This window comes from Pollicipes pollicipes, unplaced genomic scaffold (genome assembly GCF_011947565.3).
Source record: "Pollicipes pollicipes isolate AB1234 unplaced genomic scaffold, Ppol_2.1 Scaffold_7261;HRSCAF=8764_pilon_pilon_pilon, whole genome shotgun sequence".
Taxonomy (NCBI): Eukaryota; Metazoa; Arthropoda; class Thecostraca; order Pollicipedomorpha; family Pollicipedidae; genus Pollicipes; species Pollicipes pollicipes.
Genome location: NW_023597054.1, coordinates 9909317 through 9934293, shown reverse-complemented (window position 1 = coordinate 9934293; position 24977 = coordinate 9909317). Strand labels below are relative to the sequence as shown.

Here is a 24977-nt window from a genome sequence, read left to right as displayed (position 1 = left end):
ACCACGCTGCTTCAAACTTTGCATATATTATTAGTGTTTATTCAAAAATTGCACAATAACCTAGTTTTTTTAAAAACTAATTACATCAATTTTTGAACGGGTTGACAATTGAATGACAATTGAATAACGGGTCTTGAGGTCTGAAAAGTTAGATGCACATGGTCACGTCGCTGACCCATAGCACGTGGAAGTCTGGCATGACTACCTGCAAAAACAGGTCTTGTGGAACCGTTCGATCTGATGCGACAACGTAAGACTGAAAGGGGCACCCACCCTTTTGCCTGTCATTTATTGTTACATCAGACGGGTACGATTTGATCAGTAACATGAGTTTTCTCGAAATCCTGAATACCTCAGGATTTCTATTTGAAGCAGCCAACCCTGCGGGGGAATTTAATTTCATCCCGTGCTAACCACTATGAAAGAAATGACCTCTGACTTGCTTTTTTGCAACGGGTGTGTTTTGTAGTGTTTGGGGCACAGTAATTTGCCGAAACATTTGTGAAATAAATACTACGAAAGCTTGAAACTCTGTTTAGACACAACCATATGCGAACATGAGGTTGCCATTCTGTGAATTCAACGAAACGTTATGGTCTAACTTCGCTTGCTCCCCAATGGCGTTTACTACAGTAACTTTTTTCGAGGCGTATTTTGGATTTGGAAATGAGAGCATTCCATGATCCATGTGACCTACTGCTTCAAACTTCAATCATTGCGCTTCGCAGCCCTTGCTCCCTGGGCCAATCACAAACGCCCTTTATTCGCTCATTAGATGTGGGCGTGGTGATTGTCATGACGACGGTCGTCGCCGGGGGGGGGGGGGGAGGGGTCCAAAGTCTAGTATAAAATATGGCAGCAATGGGGCACATTTCACGACTAGCCATAGAGTTCCCATGTTAAAATGACACTCTTCAGGCCCACGGCTTTCTAAATCTTGAGCATATATATGTATGAAAAGTGCATAGAAATGAAGCTTGAACAATTCTCTTTCGATTTCCACGATCAAAAGTGTGCGCCGTGGCACTCATTTTCGAGCTGTCAGGCAAAGCGCAGACCCATGCACGCACCACGATGTCTAGGCGTGAGATCGAATCCCGCTGCCGCCAACTCTTTTCAGCAGAGTTGAGATGAAACACGGAGTGAATGCGGCCACTGACTGGCGATAGAACTATTGAGTGCAGCAATGTTCTGACTATATATGAACGCATATATATGTATATATATATATATATATATATGTGTGTGTGTGTGCGTGTGCGTGTGCGTGTGCGTGTGCGTGTGCGTGTGCGTGTGCGTGTGCGTGTGCGTGGGCGTGTGGGGCGTGTGGGCGTGTGGGCGTGTGGGCGTGTGTGTGTGTGCGGTATCCATATATATATATATATATATATATATATATATATATATATATATATATATGCATATCATGTATAGCCTGAAGATGCATCTGCTGTGCTGTGAAATGTGCTGCGAGCTATTACAAGGAATACACGCAAGATCTTTTTGTGTCTATCAAATATACCTGGCAGGCGTTATGCAGCCGTCGGGCTACGTGCAATAGCCTATGGCTGGGGCGCACATTATTGTGCCTGACGTATGGAACCTATCGCGACGGTAGCGGTCCAAAGCTAGCCGTCCAACGCGCCCAGAGGTAGGACCAGGCACTGTGTTAGGTTCTTAAGTTGTGATGCTGGCGACCACTGTTGTGCAGGGCCGGCAATGCCGCCTCAGGACCAGCGCAGCAACGATAGCATAGTAACGTTGCAAGCACCGCTGATTGGGAAGCAGTTGTGCTTAAAAGTGGGATGGCAAGCATTAAAATCATAAGTGCCATAATGGCGAGCTGTGGTGTACAAAGGCCCTGATATGACAAAATTTATAAAAATTCTTTGATTGATCTTGAAGAGCTTAAACACCTGACAGACCTATGGCCGCAGTAACCATGATCCCTAAAACCATTCGCACAAAGGGTTTTTGGCATGAGGTGAATACAAACATTTTATCATTGGCCCCGCTCAATAAATTAACCTGAAAAATCTTGCTCTCACATCACAAAACCTGCAAAATAAATATTTGGAACTTCACTATGACATAATTGTTCTATTCCTCATCAAGCCTTGTAATTTATAACTTTAACTTTCATCCATTGATCTCAGAGTAGGAAAGGTACACCTAAGCACCTGAAGTGAAATGGGCAGCTTAGACAGATTTAGAAGGCTAATCAGTATCTGAAACATATGCAGCCTTGGCTCGAGGCAATAAAAACTATCAAGGGATCTTACATTAAATAGATGAAATAAAATCAATAGACCCCAAAACCATGCCCAGTTATGCACATTTTTACATAAATACAACATGCTGTCCTTTTCTGAACAGTGCAGGCAGATAACTCCTTTGGTGAAATGTCATATCAGGTATGTGCACAACATTGCATCATACCAGACATTTCTGTTACATTGCAGTGCCTTTCATGTCTCAATAAACACATCTAATGCAATCACACAGCTGTGCTGAACTGACATAATAACTGGTTGGCCCATCTCATGGGTAGTATTGCCACTGTGGACAAAGGCCATCAATGCTTATGTGGAATACTCAAATGCCAATCAGACAACAGTCTCAATATTCATGTATTAAAAAATAACAAGAGCCTCAGCTCCAACATAAATATACCTGAGCACGCCTTGGCCAATCACCTCGCATGTAGTTTTCCACAAGCATTCAACGGCCGGTAGCCTAGGCCACAACATTCATAACTGGCAAGTTGTGCTGTAATGAATCATTACATTATCAGCTATAATCCAGAATATTTAAATAAGCCATTATATGTAAAATGAGACATGGTGTGACTTGGCAAAGAACAACATACATCTGATTAGCCCAGAAGCATCTGAAATTACTTGCACACAACCTGATCCTCCAACCACCATCCCCAATACCGCACCACAACTCAAGTGTTTTGCGCAAGGTTTTGCGACTGAGAAATGTGATTACACTTAATCGCCACAAACAAACCAAAGACGCCGCTAGCACAGCACTGCCAACTTTTAGTACAACATCCTAAATCTGGTGTTAATCCCGATTCTGGTATATTTATAGTATGTGCCGATACCTACTACTAATTGCATTAGATGTTTTTATTGAGACATGAAAGGCACTGCAATGTAACAGAAATGTAGGTATCGACACATACTAGGTCTTGACGGTGCTGGAGTAGCACTAATCGGTGCTTTTATTAGACCAGTGTCTGAAATTTGGTTTTGGCTGTTGGGGGGAGAGAACCAGATGATAAAATAACGTCTTGTAGTGATAACAAAATAAACCAGCTAAATTCACACTGTATTCCCAGCTGACATTCTTTGACAGCAGATGACAGTGAACATCATGTTCTAGCTGGTCTCAGTGATTGCCAAAGGCCATTACATATTGGCTGCTTGTAATTCTTAAATTTCCTAGGCTCCCAAGTAGGTGCTTCCTTCTCAAGTCTATGTTCACACCTACTGCATCTTTTGAAGATATGGAGCTGGTAGAAAGTTGTTGATATTGACAATTGTATTCTAAAGGTGTGAGTCCCAATTAGGACTGATAGAAACCATTGCTTAAAATGCTGTGCACCTGTTGAAGAATTCCCCAGAGCACATTATGACAAATTTATGATTGAACTGTCATGCAAGCCACAACAATATATATATATATATATATATATATATATATATATATATATATATATATATAAGACCATCTGGGACACAGTAGCTAGCGCCGCTAAGTTCTAGCCAAGGAACAATCTTTCTCACCTACGGGAAAGATTATGGGACATTGTGACACTCGCCTGGGCTTTTACTGACCTAGATATACTTAATTTGGGGCCAGGGGTGTAGTTTCCTATTTAGTTGGATGGGATGCTAGCCCCTCCCCAACTTCAAGAAGAAATTTGGTCAAAATCAGGGAGAGCATGGTTTGTACCATTTATTTGGGATAAAATATTTCTCTGCTCACCCGCTCCAAAGTTATATACAAAACTATGCCATCTAGGACGTCAGGCTGCTGCGTGATCGAGGCTCGGAGGTCAATGCAGCAGGGACGGAGAAGTTATTTCCTTCTCATAGAGCATGCCAGCCGTACAAAGTTGGCATCGCTACGTCCGCATCCACGTTGAGTCTGATACAACGCTTTTCTCAGTGTATGACACTGAGCTGAAGTTATACATCGTCCTTTTCTATACTACCAACCAATCGCGCTATTACCGCCCACCACAGCCCCGCACGCGGCTCCCCCCCCCCAAAAAAAACGTCGGAAGGCAACATAAATGGCGCGCGCGGAATGACAGTCTTAAACGACAGCGCCGCTGTAAGTTATTCACTGGTTTTGATATTGTTTTTTAGGACCTTCAAGATTGTTTGTAAAAAAATATTCATCGGCAAAACCTAGCCCAAATAAAAGCTAGATCACAAAAAACGTAAATAATCATATAGATACAAAACCAAAAGCTCTGCTCAACGCAGAGCAAGAAATCCCCCTTTAGCTTTACACTCAGAACACAATGCTGGGGCGACGCTCTGTACATTAAAAGAAAAAAATCCATGTTTTTATTCAATTCCCCTTTTTTGCGTTTCATCACGATTCAGCTCGGATTTCTTGGTGGAGAATATACCTTCTCTCCAATCCTAAATCCTTCCCAAGAGCCGGACACTCGCGGAGCCGTGGATTTCCGCGTACCCAAGCGAATATTTGGGATGGTGTCCGACGTCACCATTATACCCTCTATACAACCTCCATTTTTGATAGCTTCAAATGCAAATTTAATAAGGATAATATTTAAAAAGGATTTAAAATAATTGTTTCATCAATATATGATCAATTCAGACTATATTTGGGCGTGTATGTTTGTGTGACATCATGTACTTTCGTATCAAGTTGCATTGTGTCACAATGATTTCCACGTGCGATCCAGAAAGGTTGTATCAGGACGTCTACGAGATGTTCTCCACGAGCAGCAACGGACCTGGGCACCAAGTGCGTTGAAAGGAGAGATTGTGTGTGATATGGTAGCAAGATTCGGCTGAAACCCGCTAGCAGCATCCCTCGTTTGGTCGTGTGGGCGTGGCAAGCGATGCTGTCGAAGTTTCAGGAGCAGCTTACCTTCAGTTCACGTTGCTCACAAAAGAACAACCTTTTATGTTCCTTCCAGTGTATATTTGTAGAGAACAAAAGGCATTGGGGCTAAAAACACCAGGAACCATCCAAGTTTCAGGCACTGCGTAACTAGTACTGAGGTTCCATCATAGCGTTATTTAAGTATATCCCTTGGTGGGACACTCCCTTTGAACGAAGCCATAAATTTCTGAGATACATTCTTAGACAATTAGCTAATCGGGGTAAGGATGACCACTAATGCCATTGAACTTGGGTCAGTATGAAGGCCGTACCGAGGTCAAAACCAAGTTGCCTTTCCACTGAAAAAATGTGCTTTAAGTAGTAGTTTTTGATGCTCCTTTCGAACTTCTTGATCGCAGGGACATTTTTTCAGGACCAAACATTTTATCTGGACTTTTTGCAAGCCAGTGGAAGTCATTGACCTAAAATGACCCATGTCAACCATTTTTTTCCGAAAGGTGCGGCGCAGCCATTCCAACCGGTGTGACCTGAAAGGAATGCCAGTGCAATTTTGCTTAGAGCAGGTGACTTGGGTTAACGCGGTTGTAAGAGGAGGTCTGGAGATACTTCGAATACCGTTCTGGAGTTTGATTTTATTTGCTCCAAAGGTCAGAAGGTATTTTAACCAAGTTTATCTCAACATTTGACAGAAGTAAGTCCAGGCACAGGCCTTCCTACCTTGCGAATTCAGCGTTTCTGGTTCTTTTATTTCGTTTTATCTCAGGGGTCATATTGACCCCTCCCCTACCGACCGCGTCGCGATTAGCCGGCCACCCATGCGCGTGTCAAATTGCTGCTGCACGTTTGAGACGTGGGTAAATGCCCATGAAATGGATGTATGGCATATTTTATAAGATATCTTAATTTCATGTGGAGCTGGAGCCCTTCCTCAGCATTACAAAGTAGCAGAAGACTAACCTACAAAATAAATTTCACTGAAATGCACCCGATTGTGCATTACTGAATGATAAAACTTTCTGCTGCGCGCGGTGATGCACTTCTTTGTAGTCTGAAAGTCTCATTTCAACCCAAATCTGCAGATTCACTAGGAAATCATGAGACAACACAGCTTAACATTTTAAAATACAATGACCACAGGATTCCGGATTAAACTAAAACTATCCTATATTTTTGCCGCAAAAGAGTGAAGCAACTGTAGGTATATATGTAAACAACAGCAACGTCATTATTAATGGTGGCATACATTTATCTTAGTTCAGTTGTTCATGGCTGATTTCAATTTCTAGGTCACAGGTGATATCTTCGGGAACTAGGTTAGGGATGTGACAGTTAACGGGCATTGATTTCCAACAAAAAAAAAACGTTGGCTTCAGCGCACAAAATGCTCGCAAAACTATATCGCCGCGAAGCCCAACCATTGTTGCCGAAGCCCAACTTTGATAGAGCTCAACTCAGCCGAAGTTAAAAGCCAAAAATTAGCTTTATCATGTTTTTATTACAAGTGCTGCTGTCAACAGATAGGTGAGTTGAGATATGTTCAACATATGGGCTACTCTAAGTTAGGTTAAGTTGGTTAAGTGCATGGCAAGTGGCAATAGGAATTGTGCAAGAATCAGTAACTCACAACTGCTGCTGTGCTACAAACAGGTTATGCAGGATGAGATGATGTAAGGCCTCTTTAGGTTAGGCATAGGCTACTTTCATGGAAATAAGCATTGATATTTTGTGAGAAACGGTGACAAAATATTTGTTTTCCCTGACTACATCTTAACAGAAACCAGAGGTGTGTCAATTGTGTTTGACTTGGTGATGGGCTGATGTGTAGGAGTCCAATGCTTTTTTGTTTGAGTGTTTTACGCTTGTGAAATTTTCTGTTCTTATTTTGTTATTGAATTCCTTTGCTTTGTTTTGTTTTAAAAGTGCTGCGGCAGGGAAGTAAAAAGTGCAGCATCAAATTATTGGTGTTAATAATTTTTTTATGCTCATAATACTGTCATGAAATTGTTGTGCTTAAACACGTGCCCGGTTGGCCGGCTAAGTACCCTTCGTTTCGGTGGGGGGGGGGGGGTCAATTTGACCCCCCCTGAGATCTCGGGAACTAAGAAAGCTAGAGACACCAAATTTACAGGGTGTCTTGACCTATACGTGAACTCACTTAGGTTAAGGTTTCAGCTTCCTAAGTTATGACCTTCAGGTCGAGTAAGGTCAAACAAGGTCAAATTCCAGGTTGGTCTCTAGAGTGCCCCAGAACCTAGGCAACTGTTTCTAAGTAAAAGGTCACAAGCCCTTTGAGGTCAGTGACCTTGTTTGACCTTTTGAAGGTCATGGTGACCAAAATCATACAAGACTGCTCTGGTTTTTGGATTTTAACAAGCGACAAAGCTTACGCTAGGCAGTATGTTGCTAAAACAAAATGTCGACCCGAGTCATCTCAGGTCCATGATCTGTTCTGATCTCTAAGAAGTCAATGAAGATGTATAATGCGGTTTCTGCTGTCAATGAATTCGAAATGAGCACTACAAACTATCCCATACAGCAAGCCCTAGAGTAATGAATCAGGCTGGTTTTGACCTTGGTGTGACCTTTATGACTGACCTTAGGTCAACTTAATTTACTCATTTAACATTTGCGTTGCCTAAGAAAGCATCTCAGAGATGCATGCCTTCGTCAAACACTCCGTTGTTGTATCAGATTGAACGATTCCCTAGAAATTGCCTTCGCTGAAACCATGGGCTGACTTTGACCTGTGATAGGTCAGCGACCTTACAAGGTACATCCAACATCCAAACTTTGTATGTCAAACGATCCGCTATGCAATTTTCTTCAGCCATACAAAATTTGGTGCGACTACGCCGCGCCATTCAGAAACCATTCGGGAAAAGCCCTCGGGGGGGGGGGTCAATTTGTCTCCCACCTCCCCCCCCCCAAGCGCGTGTTAATGTATTCCGTTTCACTTTAATGGGCTAAGATGTTAAAAAACGAAGTAGTTTTGTCAGATTCCTGATATTACGCCCATGCCAACTTGAAATAGATGTCTTTGTATGCTGAGGCATCAGTCACGAGCTCATAAGTTACATCTTTTGTGAATTGATTTTTTCTCTCCCGCACGGTCTTTTTGCGATGAAATTTTTCGCTCCCACCCTAGTTTAAAAGCGATTCTAGCTCCCTGGTGTTAGATGATTTTCTATGGAAATTCGAGCCAATACCAATAGCAAATGACCGTGCTTTTCATTCCATGCATAGCATTACTTCGACAGCATCATAGATAGCTCACATTTAGTCGTCAAAGTTTAGTCTTGTGAATTTTTACCACGATCATTAGTGGAATATTTAACAGATGTGCACTTTTTCGTCTGCTAGTCCTGCTGGAGCGAAAAGCGATTCTGACGCGCGTGCGATGATGCGCTACTGCGGCGCCTTTTTGCATTACAACCAAGGCTATCTAACGATTACAACATTACCTTTGTATGGCACCGCTGCTGGTTGTTCTCGTACTTTTTAGAAGTCGTGTAGTACATATATGTTTATTTTAAGTGCGTTGTGATAGCAATTATACCTAGGCGTCAGTGGTATCCTGCTTGATGTTTTTTTCTTGTGTGTTTCCTGGTAAGTTTGTAATGATTTATTGTCAAATACCCACCTATGCGAAACGCTTTGTGTAGGGGCCCCCCTGGAAACTTTTTCTTGTTGATACCATCATTTTCTAGTAATACTTTCAATTTTGTATTGAATAGGTTTTTCAATTATATGATCATATGGTGAACTTAAACTGAAAGCTCGAAGCCATCGCTGTCATGATAGGTCAAAATTATTGGTTTGTTGGGGAGGCACCTACCTACCTTTCTAGGAACCTAGGTGCCCATGGCGCATGCTGGAACTAAGTGGGTATTTTGTATTATTCTTGGGTTTAAAAAATGTTCATCATTGGTTATTTGACTAACAGTATATCACTTTGCTGCAGCCGCAGCCGCAGCTGCAGCCGCAGTCATTTATGTTAAAGTGGCATTCTTAGATTGAAAAGAATGTCTTTTTAAATTCTATGTTGCAAAATACAGAATGACCATTGCAGCCTCGTATGTATTTTGCGTAGCGAACACCGATTTAGAAGCCGTTTTGTATATCATAAGATATTTCTTTTGAAATTTGCCGACCCTGACCTTTTCCCGTACTTAGTATGAAGGCTATAATCATGGCATGGTATTGTTTAGTCGTAATCTGGTATAGCCACATAACACGTAGAGTGTTTCGGCGCAGGCGTGGCTAGGAGCTGCCCCTTGTACGGTATACATGGGCCGAAGCGTAATGAACTCGTTTTCTACATTTGACCTAACTTTGACCTGAAACGTGACATCGATCTCAAAATTCTGAGTACGTTTAAGGTCCGTCTCATTGAGAGCTTTCAAATGCCACTTCTTGCGTGTAATTGTGATGATTAGTCCGGAAAATAATGCGGGAGAAATATTTGCCCTCCCCCCCCCCCCCCCCCGGCTGGTCACCATCCTTGGAGGCGATGACATGCGCAGCCAAAATGTGTGCCGGATATATTAATGAGAAAGTAACAATCAGGTACCTACTGTGATTATATGAAAGACAATCGCACGAAGAACGCGCTACTGCTAAGCCAGATAAGAATTCATTATGTTCCCCTGAAAATACATGCAATTGCAATATATTGCAAGCTGCCATACATCCTAAAATAGCAGTACACTGATTGGAATACGGTACTAACAACGTAATATAATCGCTTATTTCGCTACTAAAAGTACATTCATGTCGCTAGGCATTGACTATTTCTCTGGAAAATTAGTAAAAAGATGTTGCACATATATTGCTAAAATGACCAGGTTTGGCTTTAGCGTTCAACAAATAAAATGACACAGCAATAATATCCATTCAATTCTGTACACAAACCCGGATGGGGTTTCATGAAATATCCCGCAGTTTATGTGGAAAATTGATTAATCAACACTGCTGTGAATTTCGGCGCCCCGTAATGCTCGTAAAATGCAAGAAGGTATTACGTGACTCCATTTTGACCAAACCGATAATCACGATAATCAGAAACGACTGCCTCATTTCGGAAGATGAACAACTGTAGAACATTAACCCGAGTGGGTTTTTGGGATATCCCATATGGTTCGGTAACAGTATGTGTTTTATTACGATTATTCCCTTTCTCCCCTATGGCAGGCGGCACAGCATACCACCGCAGGGGGGCCGGCCCGCGCGCCCGATGAGCGCGACGGTCCCTAGCGCTGCTGATCACGATTAACACGCGCTTGGGTGGGGGTCTAATAAATTTGGTGTCTCTAGCTCTTTTAGTTCCCGAGATCTCAGGAGGGTCAAATTGACCCCTCCCCACCTGAGCGGAGGGTATCTACCCGGCCACCCGGGCACATGTTAAAGTAATATATTTCATTTTCTTTGCTTTTTCCAACGTGTGTATTCTGTAGCATTTACAACACACGCACCGAAATGCTTGTGTAATAAACGCTACGAAAGCTTGAAACACTGTTAAGACAAAAATGTATGCAAATATGAAGCCTTCATTCCGCGAATTCAACGAAACTTTATACTATGACCATGATTTCTCCCGTATGATTCTCCACTATGTTTTCTGGGGCGTCTACCACAGTGTCTCTTTTCGAGGCGTACTTTGGCTTTGGGAATGGCAACATCACATGATCCATATGACGCACTGGTTCACACTTCAACCAGTGCGCTTCTCGGTACAATTAATTCCCTTGCCCGCTGGGCCAATCACATCTGTTCTTTCCTTCATTCGCACTTGGTGGTCGCGACTGCAGGAAAGAAGTGTAGTGCTGCCGCAAAACGCTGACGGCGCAATTTGGACTAGAAAAATGATTAAATTGATATCCTTTATATGCTTTGATGTTACTGCAGTGGCACTACCCAATGCTATTATTAGACGTAACTAGTTCTGATATTTCACTAGAATATGTTTTTCTTTCTTCCTAAAATATGCTCCAAATGTGGGACACATACTTTGTACAGATAAAGTGCGCTTTTCAGATCGTCAGAAATTCACTGCTTCCTTGTAAATAAGCACGCAAGCGGACAAGACGGACTGATTTGGTTTCGTTTGCATGATCGCATTCGTTTGCTCGCTTTCCTAGTCTCCTCACTACGTTTGGACCAACTACGTGGTGCTTTTACGAGGGTTTTCGGTATATTAAGTATTCCATTTGGTAAACAAATATGCGAAGGTGCCAAGTGATAAACAAGCTAATGCAAATAGCCACGACTGGCTGGTCCAACTGGTTAGCGTAGTGTACCTCCTCATGAAAACAACTAAGTTTTTGAATGCACTCCGTCGCTACCTTCCGTCGTTGTTTCACGCCGGGGGGGGGGGGGGGGGGGGGTCGACGCACGGCCGATCCGTGCCAGGGTCGCTTGAGATGTATCAGGTTACCGTCCTTGCAAACGATGAGCTTGACGTCTGCGAGTGCAGCCGTCAGCGTCGTTGGGAAAAAGTGCACGCTGTGTTTGGCTCTGGTCTTATAACGGGCGCTGGCCAGCGACTGGCCTCCTATGGCCCGTCCGCGATGCAGAACGGCCGTCCTGACCTAAAACGCGGGAGCTCTCGCCTCGGCAGTGGAGCGGTCTGCACCATTCACGCGACGCAGGCGTGGCGCCGCTCTTGCTCGAGCTGGATCGCCAGAGCAAAGGTTACATCCGGATGAAGCTCGTGCTCCATTTGCCGTTGGTGGGCGCCTCAGACACCAGGCCTGTTTGCTAGGGCTCATCGTAACCGTATATACTTCAGGGTCCAGTCTTATTCAATCCACAGGCAAATGCACCCACAAATTACAAATCTAATCCAAACAACGCCAGGCCAGTAACACAAAAATGTTTATCCACGATAATGCTCCTATGTTTGCTACGCTGCGGTTTCGTTCGACCCAATGTGGCCACATTAACATACTGCGCGTGGACACACCATTCATTTATGGAAGCGGCACTCTACATAGTCGCACTCCGCTTGTAAAGGCTAACTGCAGTCCATTCCGGATAACCTTCTCCTCTTTGCCATACTGTCCAGTCCAACCTATGGATTAATACAGATTGATCCAGTTCTTGAAGAGTTTCACTCTATATACCTTCAACGACATTTCGTCATTTGTCACCGTTCGTTTCGTTGAACCCCTCGACGGGTATTAAAAGCACAAGTTAACGTTTCGGCACGCCTAGTCCTGCGATTGGGACAGTCTTCCATGAGGAGTTGCGTGCATCACGAGCAAATGTGGAAGTGCGCGATCAACGAGACCACAGTGACCACATTCGCTTCATGACAGTCCTCGGTGCCGACCGCCTTGTGAACGAGTTGAGCTTACCAAAAAATTCCGTCATTTTTTTCTGGAGCGATCCTCGCCCCACAAAAATCCTGATTCGGAAAGGCAGTGTTGACCACAATAACCTTCCAAACACATGAAATATTGTTACTTTCGGGCCTTACCTTGAGCCATTACACCGTAACTTAAAATCCTACCGCTACGACGGCCACACCGCAGAGCGCTGGCCCGACGTCGGACTGTCATAAACACCAAAGCTTCGCAGAATCATCACAACACAACAAGCAAGGGAAATTGGGCCCTAGGCTGCTTTGCATTGTAATGTCTTATGCTATGAATAGCCGTGTATCACTGACGGAAGCATAGTGTTTCCGCTATATATCCCGACGCCTGCTTGATGTTTAACTTGTTTAACCAGTTCCTATTGGCATGAGGACATGATATAAGATACTGGTTCCTCTGGGGACCCACAATGTTGCGCGGTCACCCTTCGACAAACTCTGGACCCGCCACTGCCGCGAAAGGTGGCGATGGAGCGCCAATCCACGTTAGGACTGTACGTTTGTTTGTTTTTGTGTTTCTGTTGTTGATCGGTACGCTCACAAATTCTGAGACCGGCGGTCAATCACTGCATATGTCGCAATGCATAGGTAAAGATGTTTGGCACGCTGGAAAATGGGAAGACTCGCTAGGGGAGTAATAATGAAGATGATGAAGGAACTCAGTGATACATTTCTCAACTAGGTTCTGCCTGTCTTCCGTCTCCCACTCATATGACCTGAGCCATTTCCAGGCTGACGAGAAGAGTCACGGCTGCACCAGCGGCCCACCAAACTGACTCAGATTGTGTTGCGCTCCAGACTCAGTCTGCCCCTCCACCCCCCCCCCCCCCCCCTCCCCGACCAGTGCCCTCTCCGCGACCATACGGGCTACATTCCAGCCAGGCCACGCGGTAATCCGACCCCGGGCCGTGTTTACTGATTCCGTTTATGTATTTCGGCCGGATTCATTTCGGCGGCGCGCCGTTCCTTTTTGCGGCATGTTGTGGCGCAGCAGTCGCCAGCCGGCCGCGTCACGCGTCATTACCGGCCGGCCGGTGATGGTGTCATAGCTCTGGACGTCGACGGCCGCGCTGTGCGTGGCTCGCCGGCCGGCAGCCAGCTGGCCCGGCGAGGAGTGACGGCCGGCGCGCCGCGCCAAACAATGCATAATTCGCGGCGCGCGCGACGACGGGCGGCCAGACGGACGGCCGGGGTCACTGGAGCCGGGCCGAGCCAGACGGACGGCCGGGGGTCACTGGGCCGGGGGTCACTGGAGCCGGGCCGAGTCAGACGGACGGCCGGGGGTCACTGGAGCCGGGCCGAGCCAGACGGACGGCCGGGGGTCACTGGAGCCGGGCCGAGCCAGACGGAGGCGAGTCCTGGTCGCGCTGCGAGCGCGACCAAAGCGCCGCACAAGTGGCGTGCCATACGGACGTTGTTAACTGAACTGCTGTAGGGGTACCCTACGACCGAAATTTTATTTTCTCCGAGGCTTACAACATGACACGTTCGAACACAATCTGAGGGAAAACAGCTGGACCAAAATATCAAATTCAAGGAGTGCTTGAGTTCACCAAGTATTTCAAAGAGCCCTCATTGCACAGAAATGTTCAGTAAAAAATGCAAACATGTGAATGTGATGGCCAATGGGAACTCTAGGCGGGAAACGTTGCCTATAACACGCGTGACAATGATATAAAACGTCGAGCGCGCCAACCTCGCGATGCGTGGGCAGAGTTAACCGCCCTAATGATACATGCTAGTCACCCGCGTGCATGTCTTACCCGGAAGACATTCACTATTTGAGCAATGCAAAGAACATCACCGCACTGTGCATAAGCTTGATTGCGCGAAGAGAATGATGACAAACCGCAGCACGCACGACTATCTAGTTCACGAGCGCCGCATCGTGCCGTATAAAACCAAATGCTGCAATCACAGATGATGCTGGAATCACGCCACCCCCACCATGTGGCAGCCAGTTCTACTGCTCGCGCTGCTGCTGCTGTTGCTCGGTTGTAACATTCATATATTGCTCCACCCAATCCGAGGGCTGGGTTTTCTCGCCCCACACCTGCAGCGGAGAGAGGAGATGCCATGTCATCTGAGCTCAGGGAAGGAGAACTGCCGTCACTCATGGAACAATGCAACGCCACAGTCAGCCATCAGAAGACGCCATAGATGAGTTCCAGTCAGTCATCAGAGAACAGCGAAGATAAGTTGCAGTCAATCATCAGAGAAAAACGGGGAAGAGCTGCGGTCAGCCATCAGCGAAGATGAGCTGTAGTCAGATTTCAGAGGACACTAGAAATGAACTGCAGTCACTTATCAGAGGACACCAGAAATAAACACTAGTCATTCATCAAAAGACCCAAAGACCAGCTGCAATCTTGCAAGGGCTCCAGATATAAACTGCAATCTTGAGAGAACTCCAGAGATGAACCGCGATCAGTCATTATAGGACCACAGCTGTGAACTGCTCCCAGTCTTACGAGGACACCAGGGATGACCTGCGCTCACTCATCAGATGATTCCAGAGATGAACCGCAGACAGTTGTTAAAGGACAGTGGCAGCGGAGCAGACAGCGGATAAGCTGCCAGCAGCCACCAGAGAACAAGCGAGCACAACTATTGCGAAAACGATCTGTTTTGCTTGGTACTACGCAACACCCAGTTTGCGGAAACACAAGAGTTCTTCATCGACAGCTCCAGTTACCGCACGCTAGACAGCAGCAAAACTACGCTCGGTTGTTGAAGGGGCAGTCCTCCTCCGGGATTTCCCCCTCCTCCCCCCAAAAACCTGAAATGAACGACTGGGACCAGAGATTGATTCTAATACCAACCAAATCCCTACAAACGTCATGCAAAGCAAGAGCGCACAAAATAATGTTTTGCTACTTTTAACTTCATGCGGCTTGGCCACGCCTGTGGACACCACACGCCCACACGAAGCAAAGCACGGCTTTTTGACAGCTTGATAACATTTTGCATATTCAAGCACTGTTATGTCATAAGCTTCAAAACAATTCGAAAGCGTTTGAGGGTACCCATGTGCTCTGCACAAAAGCATCTTTCACGACTAAAGTTACGGCCGGCACGGCGGCTTCCTCCCGGAGGAATGTCCGAATTACGGCCGGCACGGCGGCTTCCTCCCGGAGGAATGTCCGAATTACGGCCGGCACGATTGCGGCTTCCTCCCGAAGGAATGTCCGAATTACGGCCGGCACGATTGCGGCTTCCTCCCGAAGGAATGTCCAAATTCACTGCGCTAAAGCATCGCGACCTTTGTCGCGCGCCGCAAAGAAGAAAAGTACAGATCCGGCCCACAACAGTGTAGCCAGACTTACTCAGGCCAGCGATTAAGTCGGATCAGCGACCAAAAGCGGCTAAAGACTGCTCATTTGATCGGCACTAGCTACAACAGTCCACAATGACGCCGATCAAAACAGCCATCTCGGAGCCCGGTTCGCTTTAGGTCGTTGTTTTCCCGGACATAACAGAAACCCGTGTAAACTGAATGCCCATGTTATGCAGAGATGACTGATGAAGCAGAGGTGTCCATCCCGCTAGCATGAAAAAACAACAGTGCGTTCACCCCGTCAAATGGGATTTTTGAGCATCAACGGCAACCTAAAAAACGCCTCAACAGCCGAATTAAATGGGATCAAAACACGGAACTCAGAACATCATTTAAGAAGGAGGTATAACTGCATGATGGCTTTCAGAAACACAAGTGTACAGCAAGGGGTCATGTCTCAAATTATATGCTGGACTGGGAACGAACCAAAGTCGCATAACGTGAGGATTACTTTATATAATCTCAATCAGCACAGGCTTATATGATCAGCCCATTCCTACACCAAAATTCCTCCCCATACTCCTAAATCCATATCACCCTTAGCATAGACATTGGAAACATCACAATGAAAGGCAAGAAGGCTCAATGGTTGGATTCAGCTGTTGGCTGCTCACTGGAGACGGCCCCAAACAAACAACAAATTAGCGTCACTTGGAATGAAAATGGGCCGTGCCACTTGGATGATGGACCAGCTATGATCGTTGTAAGAGCAAAATAATCTCTGTCACAACACATCAGATTTTTACAGCATAAGCTTTCCAAGGTTTCAACAGGCTACAAATTACAACTATTTCGACCCCGCCTGAAGGACAAGTTTTGACAAGTTTACATCACCTTTGGACCTAGACCCACCTATCTAGCGTACTATGTGTACCAACAAATTTTGACACTACTGCTGCGAATGTCTCCCTTTAGCCTTTCACCTAGATTGGCGGCCCTTTCCAGCTGTGGTAAATGTTTTTAGAGATGCACTACATCTGTGCGGGTTTGGGAGGCCTTGGCCAGCCATTTTTTATTTCGTAATGTGGTCAACGTCTCAGCATGAAAATAGTCAAACAGTTCAAGAAAGGCAAGGTAAGAATTGTGAACACAATCCAAGGATCCAAGGCAAGAGCAAGCTTCATCGAAGTTGATCTGATGCATGGTTAGATATGACCCGTTGGGAGATGACTGGACCAGAAATGTGATCCTTTCATCGTTTTATATTCCCAATTAAGTTGACTATTAAATAATTCGTCGGCAATGAACCTTGATCACATGATTAAAACACAGACAACCGGAGGGACAAATGTCATAAGTGTACAAAGTATTTAAATTGTTTTTTTCTCCACACATAGGTAATAAGATGATACGTGCCTACACTTCAATGCAGCAAAATGCAAATTTAATTTAGACATCTTTATACTACTACATAATCCGCCGACGTCAGATATTCCTTCTTAATGGCCAAAGTGCACGTTTGAGAAACCATACTTCACAATGGGAACGTTCTTTGGTTCTGAAAGATCTAAAGAAGATATTTTGATCTTTTAAATCTTCTTTTTGATCTTTAAAGCTCTTTTGAACCATTTTTCCGTGCTTTAGAGGACAGAATTATCTGCTCGCGATGTGACGGCGCACTGCCGTCCTTCATAGCCGGATCAAAGCATATGAACGGAAAAAACGCCTAAAGATGGCCTTGGTCCTGTCCGGCTGTCAGGTATGTGATGCCATGCGATGTCGCATATACTCCCTACGATACCCGGACGGGCTCCGCGGCGGTTCATGCGATCGGTCACGTGACTGCCGTGGGATCGTGGCCGGGATCAGTGGCCACTGCCCAGCAGCTCCGTCACTCTTCGGCTATCGTACTGGCGCGCGCCCGCGTGCGACTGCGACGGCGGAGGCGGCCGGCGACAGGCAAAGAGTGGCCAGTCTTCTGCCTGTCCGCTGCACATTGTCATGCCGCGCGGCCTCGTCCCGGAGCTGCCCGCCGCCGGTCATTTCCGTTTCTCAAACCCGCAGTTGGAAAAGAAACGCGATGAATTAGCCACTGCTCACAACTGCACCAAACTTGCTCGATTTTTACATTGTTTTATTTGTGCGTTTACTGTCATCGCATGTACCTCATTGTTGCTCTAATACTGTCTTGTCAAACCGATTCGAACCAAACAAGAACCCAGACCTTCCAATGATTTGTGAACAAACGGAACTGAGCTGAAATATACACTGCAGCAGGTAGCCACCAATTTCACGTACGATTTAGTGATGTAGGCTTTCATCTTAGCTAAATATGCAAACAATCACGATTCAGTCATGCCTGCTCGCCTCTGGCTGCCGTCATACTTAGCTGTTCATGTTAAGATCTTTGGAAAGTTTCAAGGGAAAAAGCGCCATTTTTATCCAAATTCGACTGTCGTTGACCCTTTGAGACGCACTCAGCACCTAAGGCGATATAACGTTGACCATCTCTCATCCTGGCAGGAAGGGCGGACGTCGCCAGCAATCGAATTCCGTACCTCCAGTTATCCAGACGCCGCGGCTCAACAACACTTTCAGCACCTTCCAAATGAGCTGGGAACTCAATCTAAATCTGGTTTTGCCATTTAGGTAACAGGTAATCAACAAATGCTCTGGTGTTGAAGGGCTCGTTCAATGCAATGCTATAACAGAATTGGATTGTGTAGGCAATTGATTTTTCATTAATTGTGTATCGTGTAACGCTTTCCATCAAGCTTCAATCAACGAAAAAGAAAACATGAGTGAATTCCCGAACCACAGAAGACGCTGGTTGAAAATTGAAAGCATTGTGTAGATGCAAAGAACATATTTGTTAACTCGAAGCAAAAAGTATAGTGAATTGGTCAATACAGAAAAATTTTCATACGAAAATCGATTCCAGCAATTTGCTATTTGTCTAAACCCGTCATCACCATCTGCCAAGCAAGTGCTATGAAGTCGTATGAGGCAAGCCATGGGATGCAACCCAGTGACTTCATTTAAAATCCCGGTACCAAGCATCATAAACTTCAGGGCCTCTTGCCGACAGACAAATACACACTTGAAATACCCATGACTTGCAAATGCTGGGAAGCCGCGACCCATTCCTTGGCCCCGTTTGTTTAGTTACATACCCCGGAGCGGCTTACATGTCTATCTGCCCCCATCCAGCCGCCAGAATCTCGTCGCGCACGGGGGCACGCATAGGAGGCTCTCGACGCATTCCGCGCTCCGTGTCTACCTCGCAGCGCCGCCACTGCACACGCTGGCAGAGCCACAATCCGCAGGTGCTGTTTGCCAGTGACCCCAACACGCGCCGCCGCCAGCGAGGCCATCAGGTACGCCGTGGAAGCCCGGCATCGCACTGGCGCCAGCCGACGGCTGGGCAGACAACCATCAGTCCGTCAGTCGGTTACTAGAGCCCACAAGTCTGGCAACCAGAGCCTCAACAACATGAACGGCGCGAACTTCCAAGTGAAAACCCTCAGGCCATGCTATATTTTCGCAAAACAATAAATGTTCCTGGAAAAACATAAATGTCCTATTTTTCGCCACCAAAGCATTAAGCACAATTGCAAAAGCTTTGACTATTAAGCGCAGTATATACATTGAGCGATGAGCAAAGCTGATGGCGTAGGACGTGAAAGACTCAGGGCCAATTAAACATGCAGGTTTGCATTTGATGAAGTGCGTAACAACGAAGCAGCACGGATCCCTGTATTTCCGAAAGTGTGTTACGCTCTTTTACAATGACTTGAGGGACAAGTTGAGGGAGTTGCAAACAACGATAGCCTGATGTTGTCTTATGAAACCTTGGGACCCCAAAATGCCTTAAAAAAGGATGCCTTTACAGCATGCTTTAGCGCATGTAAATCCTTTGGTGTCTATTAATTGGTGTCAATTATCCCACTTTAGTGGACACACGAATGGTGAGACACGGCGCGGCGTCACCAGCGAGACAGCGTGTGTGGGCCGTTTGCGTTCCGATTGGTAATTGGTCTCATTTTCAGCACCGATTTCAAATATCGCCTTAAGAAGTACGAATTAAAGTGTTTGCCCAAACGATTTGGTGTGTTTTACTCTATTGATTGTCGGGCTTTTCCAGGTAGTTCAAGATCGCTCCTATAACAAGCATACAAGGGCCAAATTGTAACTTGCTGCGCTGATTGCCGGTCGTTCCAACCAAGTTCACACAAAACCAAGATTTTTGTCATTGCTTGAATCGTAATATAGCTTAAAGCCGAGGTGTTCGGGTGGTGGAAAATACGGAAGCAAGAACTCTTCGTTTCTGGCAGCAGCAGTGAAAAACTGACTGGTGTTCACGCAAATATTTAATAAACACGTTTAACTTGCCGTTTAAGTCGGATTTGTTGTGAGTCATCCCACTATAAAGCGCAAAAAACCTGCCTCGAATTGTGCTTTGCTATGCTATTCGTAGCGGCAGCTGACAACAATACTGACGAATGAATCATAGGCATTACACGCAAATTAGAGCCAATGTACACCGCGGAGGGAATCATACAGACACACGGGACAAAAACGTATACATAGCGCATCCGAGCAAAAGTGTACTGGCCGTGCTGGGCGAGAGGATGGGCAGAGGCGGTCGCCCTGATCAGGACCGCCCGCCAGCCGGCCGCCGGTCGGGACCGACCAGAATGTACAAACACCTAGCTAACAGCCACCTAATCACAGATGGCCCTCAGGCGGGCTGCAGTGGGTGGCACAGGTGACGCACCCCGCGTGAGCTGTAGGGGATGATGGTAAACTCCAGCCATTCCGTCATGTAATCCTTAACACAGCTGTGCCCAGCCACGCCTAACATTAAGGACACGCCCACAAGCTCACAGAAAACGCAGGGGTACCCATCATGGACACCGACAGGTACGATGACTACAGCCCCAACAAGACAGCCTTCCTACCACGCTCCCCTGACCAGGTCAAACCAAACCCGAGCCGCAACGACTGAAAAATTACGCGCGGTCGCCCAGCCTCGCGCCTAGGGAAAAGGCCGGTGTAGTCTAACCTTTAAATAATTTCCTATTTGTTTAAGTAAATTTAGCGTAGGCTTATGACAACCTTCCGTCAGTGTCGAATGTACGCGAATGTACCTAGTATTGCAAGAGCACCATCATGTATTCGCAACGCTTCGCTCCACCGCGCAAGGGTTGTGAATGAAACAGAAATCAACACTAACACAGAGCAATGATACATTGGTTCAAATTTGCAATTGATTAGTGCGACCCATCTGTAAACGTTGGTGTGCAGCTGCCGTACGAACGGCACAGCAAAGCAAACTTTGAGCGGAGGTTTTGCGAGTCTGTAGTAGGTGAATTACGACAAATGCGACCCACGCGGAACAATCAACAGTATGTTGAATATTTAAACCACTTTTCCGCTCCTGCTGACAGTACGTCACGAGTGAGCTCTCATTCACCATCTAAAAGATTATGACCGACCGAATGCAATGGTGTTGCCACCTATCGATGGGACGAAAACCTATTACTTCCGTATTTTTCATACTTCGGACAACTCATGTATCTAGCGGTATTGCGGTTCCAGTACGATAAAAGAGCTTCGTTTTTGGTGCCAAATTGGTCGCAACGATCCGTGATTTACGGCCACAGATGCATTTCCGTCCACAGAATTGCAATGGGAGTTCTACCCAAAAACGTCCCAAAACCATTACAGTAGTACATTTTCGAATGAGAAGTGCTAGCAAACTATGTTAAGACTTCGTACTTATGAAAGAGGAATGTTCCAAGTTTGAAGATAATGAAGCACACGATATGATAAGATAAGATCACTGACCCCTACTGGTAAACCTTGAAGTGGTACGGGCTGCTCTAGGCAACACAATATCTATGTTTAGTAAATGAGAGGATTTCATTGACGTTATTATGGCGTCATGGGTACCTGGGCGACCTTGAAATAGTTTCCGCGAAATAGTTTGCACACCGTCGCGGGCGTGTAGCTCAGCAACTAGAAAGATTCAGGTATGACGAAGGGCAGGGCTGCAAATTGCACAGAATGATCTTCGAGATAGTCATTTTAAAAAAAAACATAGAAATGTGGAACAGTCCATTTAAAGGGAATGTTTCACATTTGACGATCTCGAAGCAAATATCAGATATGATGAAACAATGCTCATTTACCACTATTGGTACACTTCTTAAGTGCAAAATACTTCTCAACAGCACAATTCTCAATTATTCTCTCAATGCGTCATGGTCTGATCACGTCATCGTACCTTGTACAACATTTATTCAGAGGCACTTGACGGCCGTTGCACTTGGAAATTGCGTTCACGAACGCCAGATATCAACGCCTTGACAATCATATTTTGCTTGGGCTGGATTGCCACATGGCTCGTGGAATGGCGGGATCTGAATGACGTTACTATGATGTCACGAATGCCAAGGCGACTTTGAAATACTCCCCCCGACGTACCTTTCCCCATTCTCCCGGGCGTGTAGCTCAGAAGATAGAGGGGCTTAGGTCTTAGGAATGACAAAATTGCGAACAGCACGGACAGATCTTCAAGGTTGCTATTTCAGTTCGAAACCCCATACAAATGTGGCACACTCCCTTTAAGGCAATATTCAAAATCAGCACTGGAAATGGCACCAGAGACCGATCGCAAATCTTCAATTTTGGGCCAAGCCAAAAGTTGCAAAACAGGTAGACCTCGTGCATTCTACATTTCCCTGTGTGTAACTTCCAGGTTTTCAGTTGTGTCGTAAAACCGGCTTTAGCAGGCAAAACCAAACGTCAACGGCTCCCTACAGCCACAGATGACTTCACCGCGAGCCCACAGTCCGGGCGGCTGCGTGCGCATGCTGCGTACGCGGCCCGCGCGCAATAGCAGCCGCGAGACCGCCCACCAGCAAGTGGCAGTCCTCCCCCCTCTCCCCCCCCCCCTCCCCACACACACACAGGCTGGGGCTCACCTGGCAGACGAACTGCAGCAGGCTTCCGCGATCCATCTCGTGACGGGCCCGCTCGCCCCAGTCAAACTCGAGCGCCGTCTCGCCGCCCTTCCGCTTCACTTGCTTCGTGGACAAGTACCGAGCCCTCACCAGGTCCTGGTGGCACGGCGGCGACAGCTGACCGCGCAGTCGGCAAGCCGCCAGATATCCCCAAAACCGGCACATCGGCACAGCCAGCGCCACTCAGCAGGTCTCCATGCATGATACGCCACGCCCTCGGTGGCGGGTCACCATCCCGGCATCGTTTGACGGGCGAGACTCTGGGCGCCGACAGCCGGCTGACACTGACCTGCTCGAGAAGCTTCACGACGTTCCCGAAACACCCCTGCTGATCATTCTTCTCCACACCGAGTGCCTTTAAGTAGGCCCACATCGCCTCTGCGGGTGTGGCCACACATGGTATGTTGAGGCCTGCGCACGGTGAGGAGGCGACACTCTCGGCGCACTCCATCAGATTTAAACTAATGAGCATGATAGGAACCGCGCACGGACACGTCATGTCGCTCGACCCGACCAGGGAGCGAGTAAGCCTCGGTGCAAGGTCATCATATGGTAGCACGCCGCGGACGCGCGCTCGTCTTCACAACAGGAGTCTCCATCCGTGCAGCCGAAGCCTGCCTTGTCACAGAGGACCGACGCACGCCGGCCCTCCCACGACCAGCGGCCGGACCTGCCGCGCCTCACGCCACAGCTCCGTCGCGGTGGCCGCGGCCGCGTGGCGCGCACCTTCCAAGACGGGGCCGTTGTTCATGAAGATGTAGGCCAGCACGACGACCAGCAGGCCACGCTGCTGCTTCTCTGCCTCCGACAGCGCCACGGCGGGCGGATCCACCAACACATCGGGCCTGTTGTCTGGCAACGGCAGCCGGTTCACCAGCACCAGTTGCGTTTTGTTCTTCAGCGCCTCCAGGGACACACCGAACACCTGGCGCGGCGCGCACAGCTCAAGGTCGGCGTTACTGGGCTACAGCCGAGATGTTTGGGCGCCACGCCGCAGCACACCTTTTGACAACGGAGACGGTCACAGTGGATCATATAAAGCAAATCACACGATCGCGCACTTGAAGGGGACTCACACCCGCCGCCGCAGTGTACACAGTATGCATACAGAGCATGTACAGAATATTGAGCCATGCCGTCACGTCCTCGGCATGCGGGAAAATAAAGCCACACGCGACGCTGTCTGGGCTTCAGGACAGAACTCAATCGGTGGGCATTCATTGTCGTTGCGGCTTTAGGACCCCCTCGCCGCTGAGGCCATATGGCATCCCCTTGCAGTCCCACCGCGACAGAGGAAGTGCCGCCACACGAGATCAAGCCCCGAACATAGGATTTTTCACGCGTGCAGCCTAACACAACAGTGCTGATGCTCTGAGACGCGTTCCGTGTGACTTGATGGGTAAAATGCTGATCCGAGTCTCAACCTCCAATCGCAAACAGGTGCCCCCGCTTTCTATGCTACAACGGACAAAACAGCGTCGCGCACTCCCGCAACGCGTTTCTCACGCCGCTTGGTGAATTCCCAGCTAACAACCTTTCACATTCCATTTTAACATTTATATTGACAGCGTTCTACTGTCTACATACACACATGTATGCTTTTCTTTGTTCTTTATAGTTCAGCCTTTTATACAACTATTTCAATGTTCTAGAGTTACATCTGCTTCCTGCAGAAGATTTCAACAACAAAAAACTGTCAGGTCTAACGCTCTGTTTCAAACGAACACCATACGAATTAGGCCAGCTTACTATGACACCCTCGCCCACAACTGGTCCAGAGCGTGCACTACCGAGCGGGCTCTGAGTCAGGGGCTGTGAAACGGGCCGAGGCGGCACCATCGCGCCCGCCGGTCGATCTTGTCATCGGCGGTCACCACCGGTGCGACAGTCCTTGGCACAGCCGGGGCAAAGTCAGAGGGGGAGGGGAGGGGGGGGGGGGGGTAGCCTCAGCACATCGCAGGCCACGTCCGCCCTCGCCCTGCCCTCCGCCTGGCACAGTCCAGCCGTTCAGCCGCCCAGCGGAACTGTCTCCCGCTTCCCAACAGCTACCCGGCCCAGCTGGGCACTGCGGTATCATTCTCACGCTCCTTCCCACTGCCCGGGAAGGGGCGGGGATGGTTGGGGGACCCATCCGCGCCGCCCCATGCCGTCCCTGCAAGCAGTCGTGTCGGCGGCCGGT

The 24977-nt window shown here is 47.2% G+C and overlaps 1 protein-coding gene across 8 annotated transcripts in view; it reads right to left on the bottom strand.

Moving 5' to 3' along the window:
• Positions 1-13931: 13931 nt before the first annotated feature.
• Positions 13932-24977, bottom strand: part of MAGE (necdin, MAGE family member) — an 18303-nt gene continuing 7257 nt past the window's right edge. For all 8 annotated transcript variants that reach the window (XM_037235743.1, XM_037235741.1, XM_037235745.1 and 5 more), the window contains 4 exons: positions 23525-23723; positions 23088-23176; positions 22760-22894; positions 13932-14546 (listed from right to left, as the gene is read on the bottom strand). In XM_037235743.1, the coding sequence (XP_037091638.1) occupies positions 14457-14546; positions 22760-22894; positions 23088-23176; positions 23525-23723 (513 nt within the window). In that variant the 3' untranslated portion in view covers positions 13932-14456. The remainder of the gene's footprint in view (positions 14547-22759; positions 22895-23087; positions 23177-23524; positions 23724-24977) is intronic.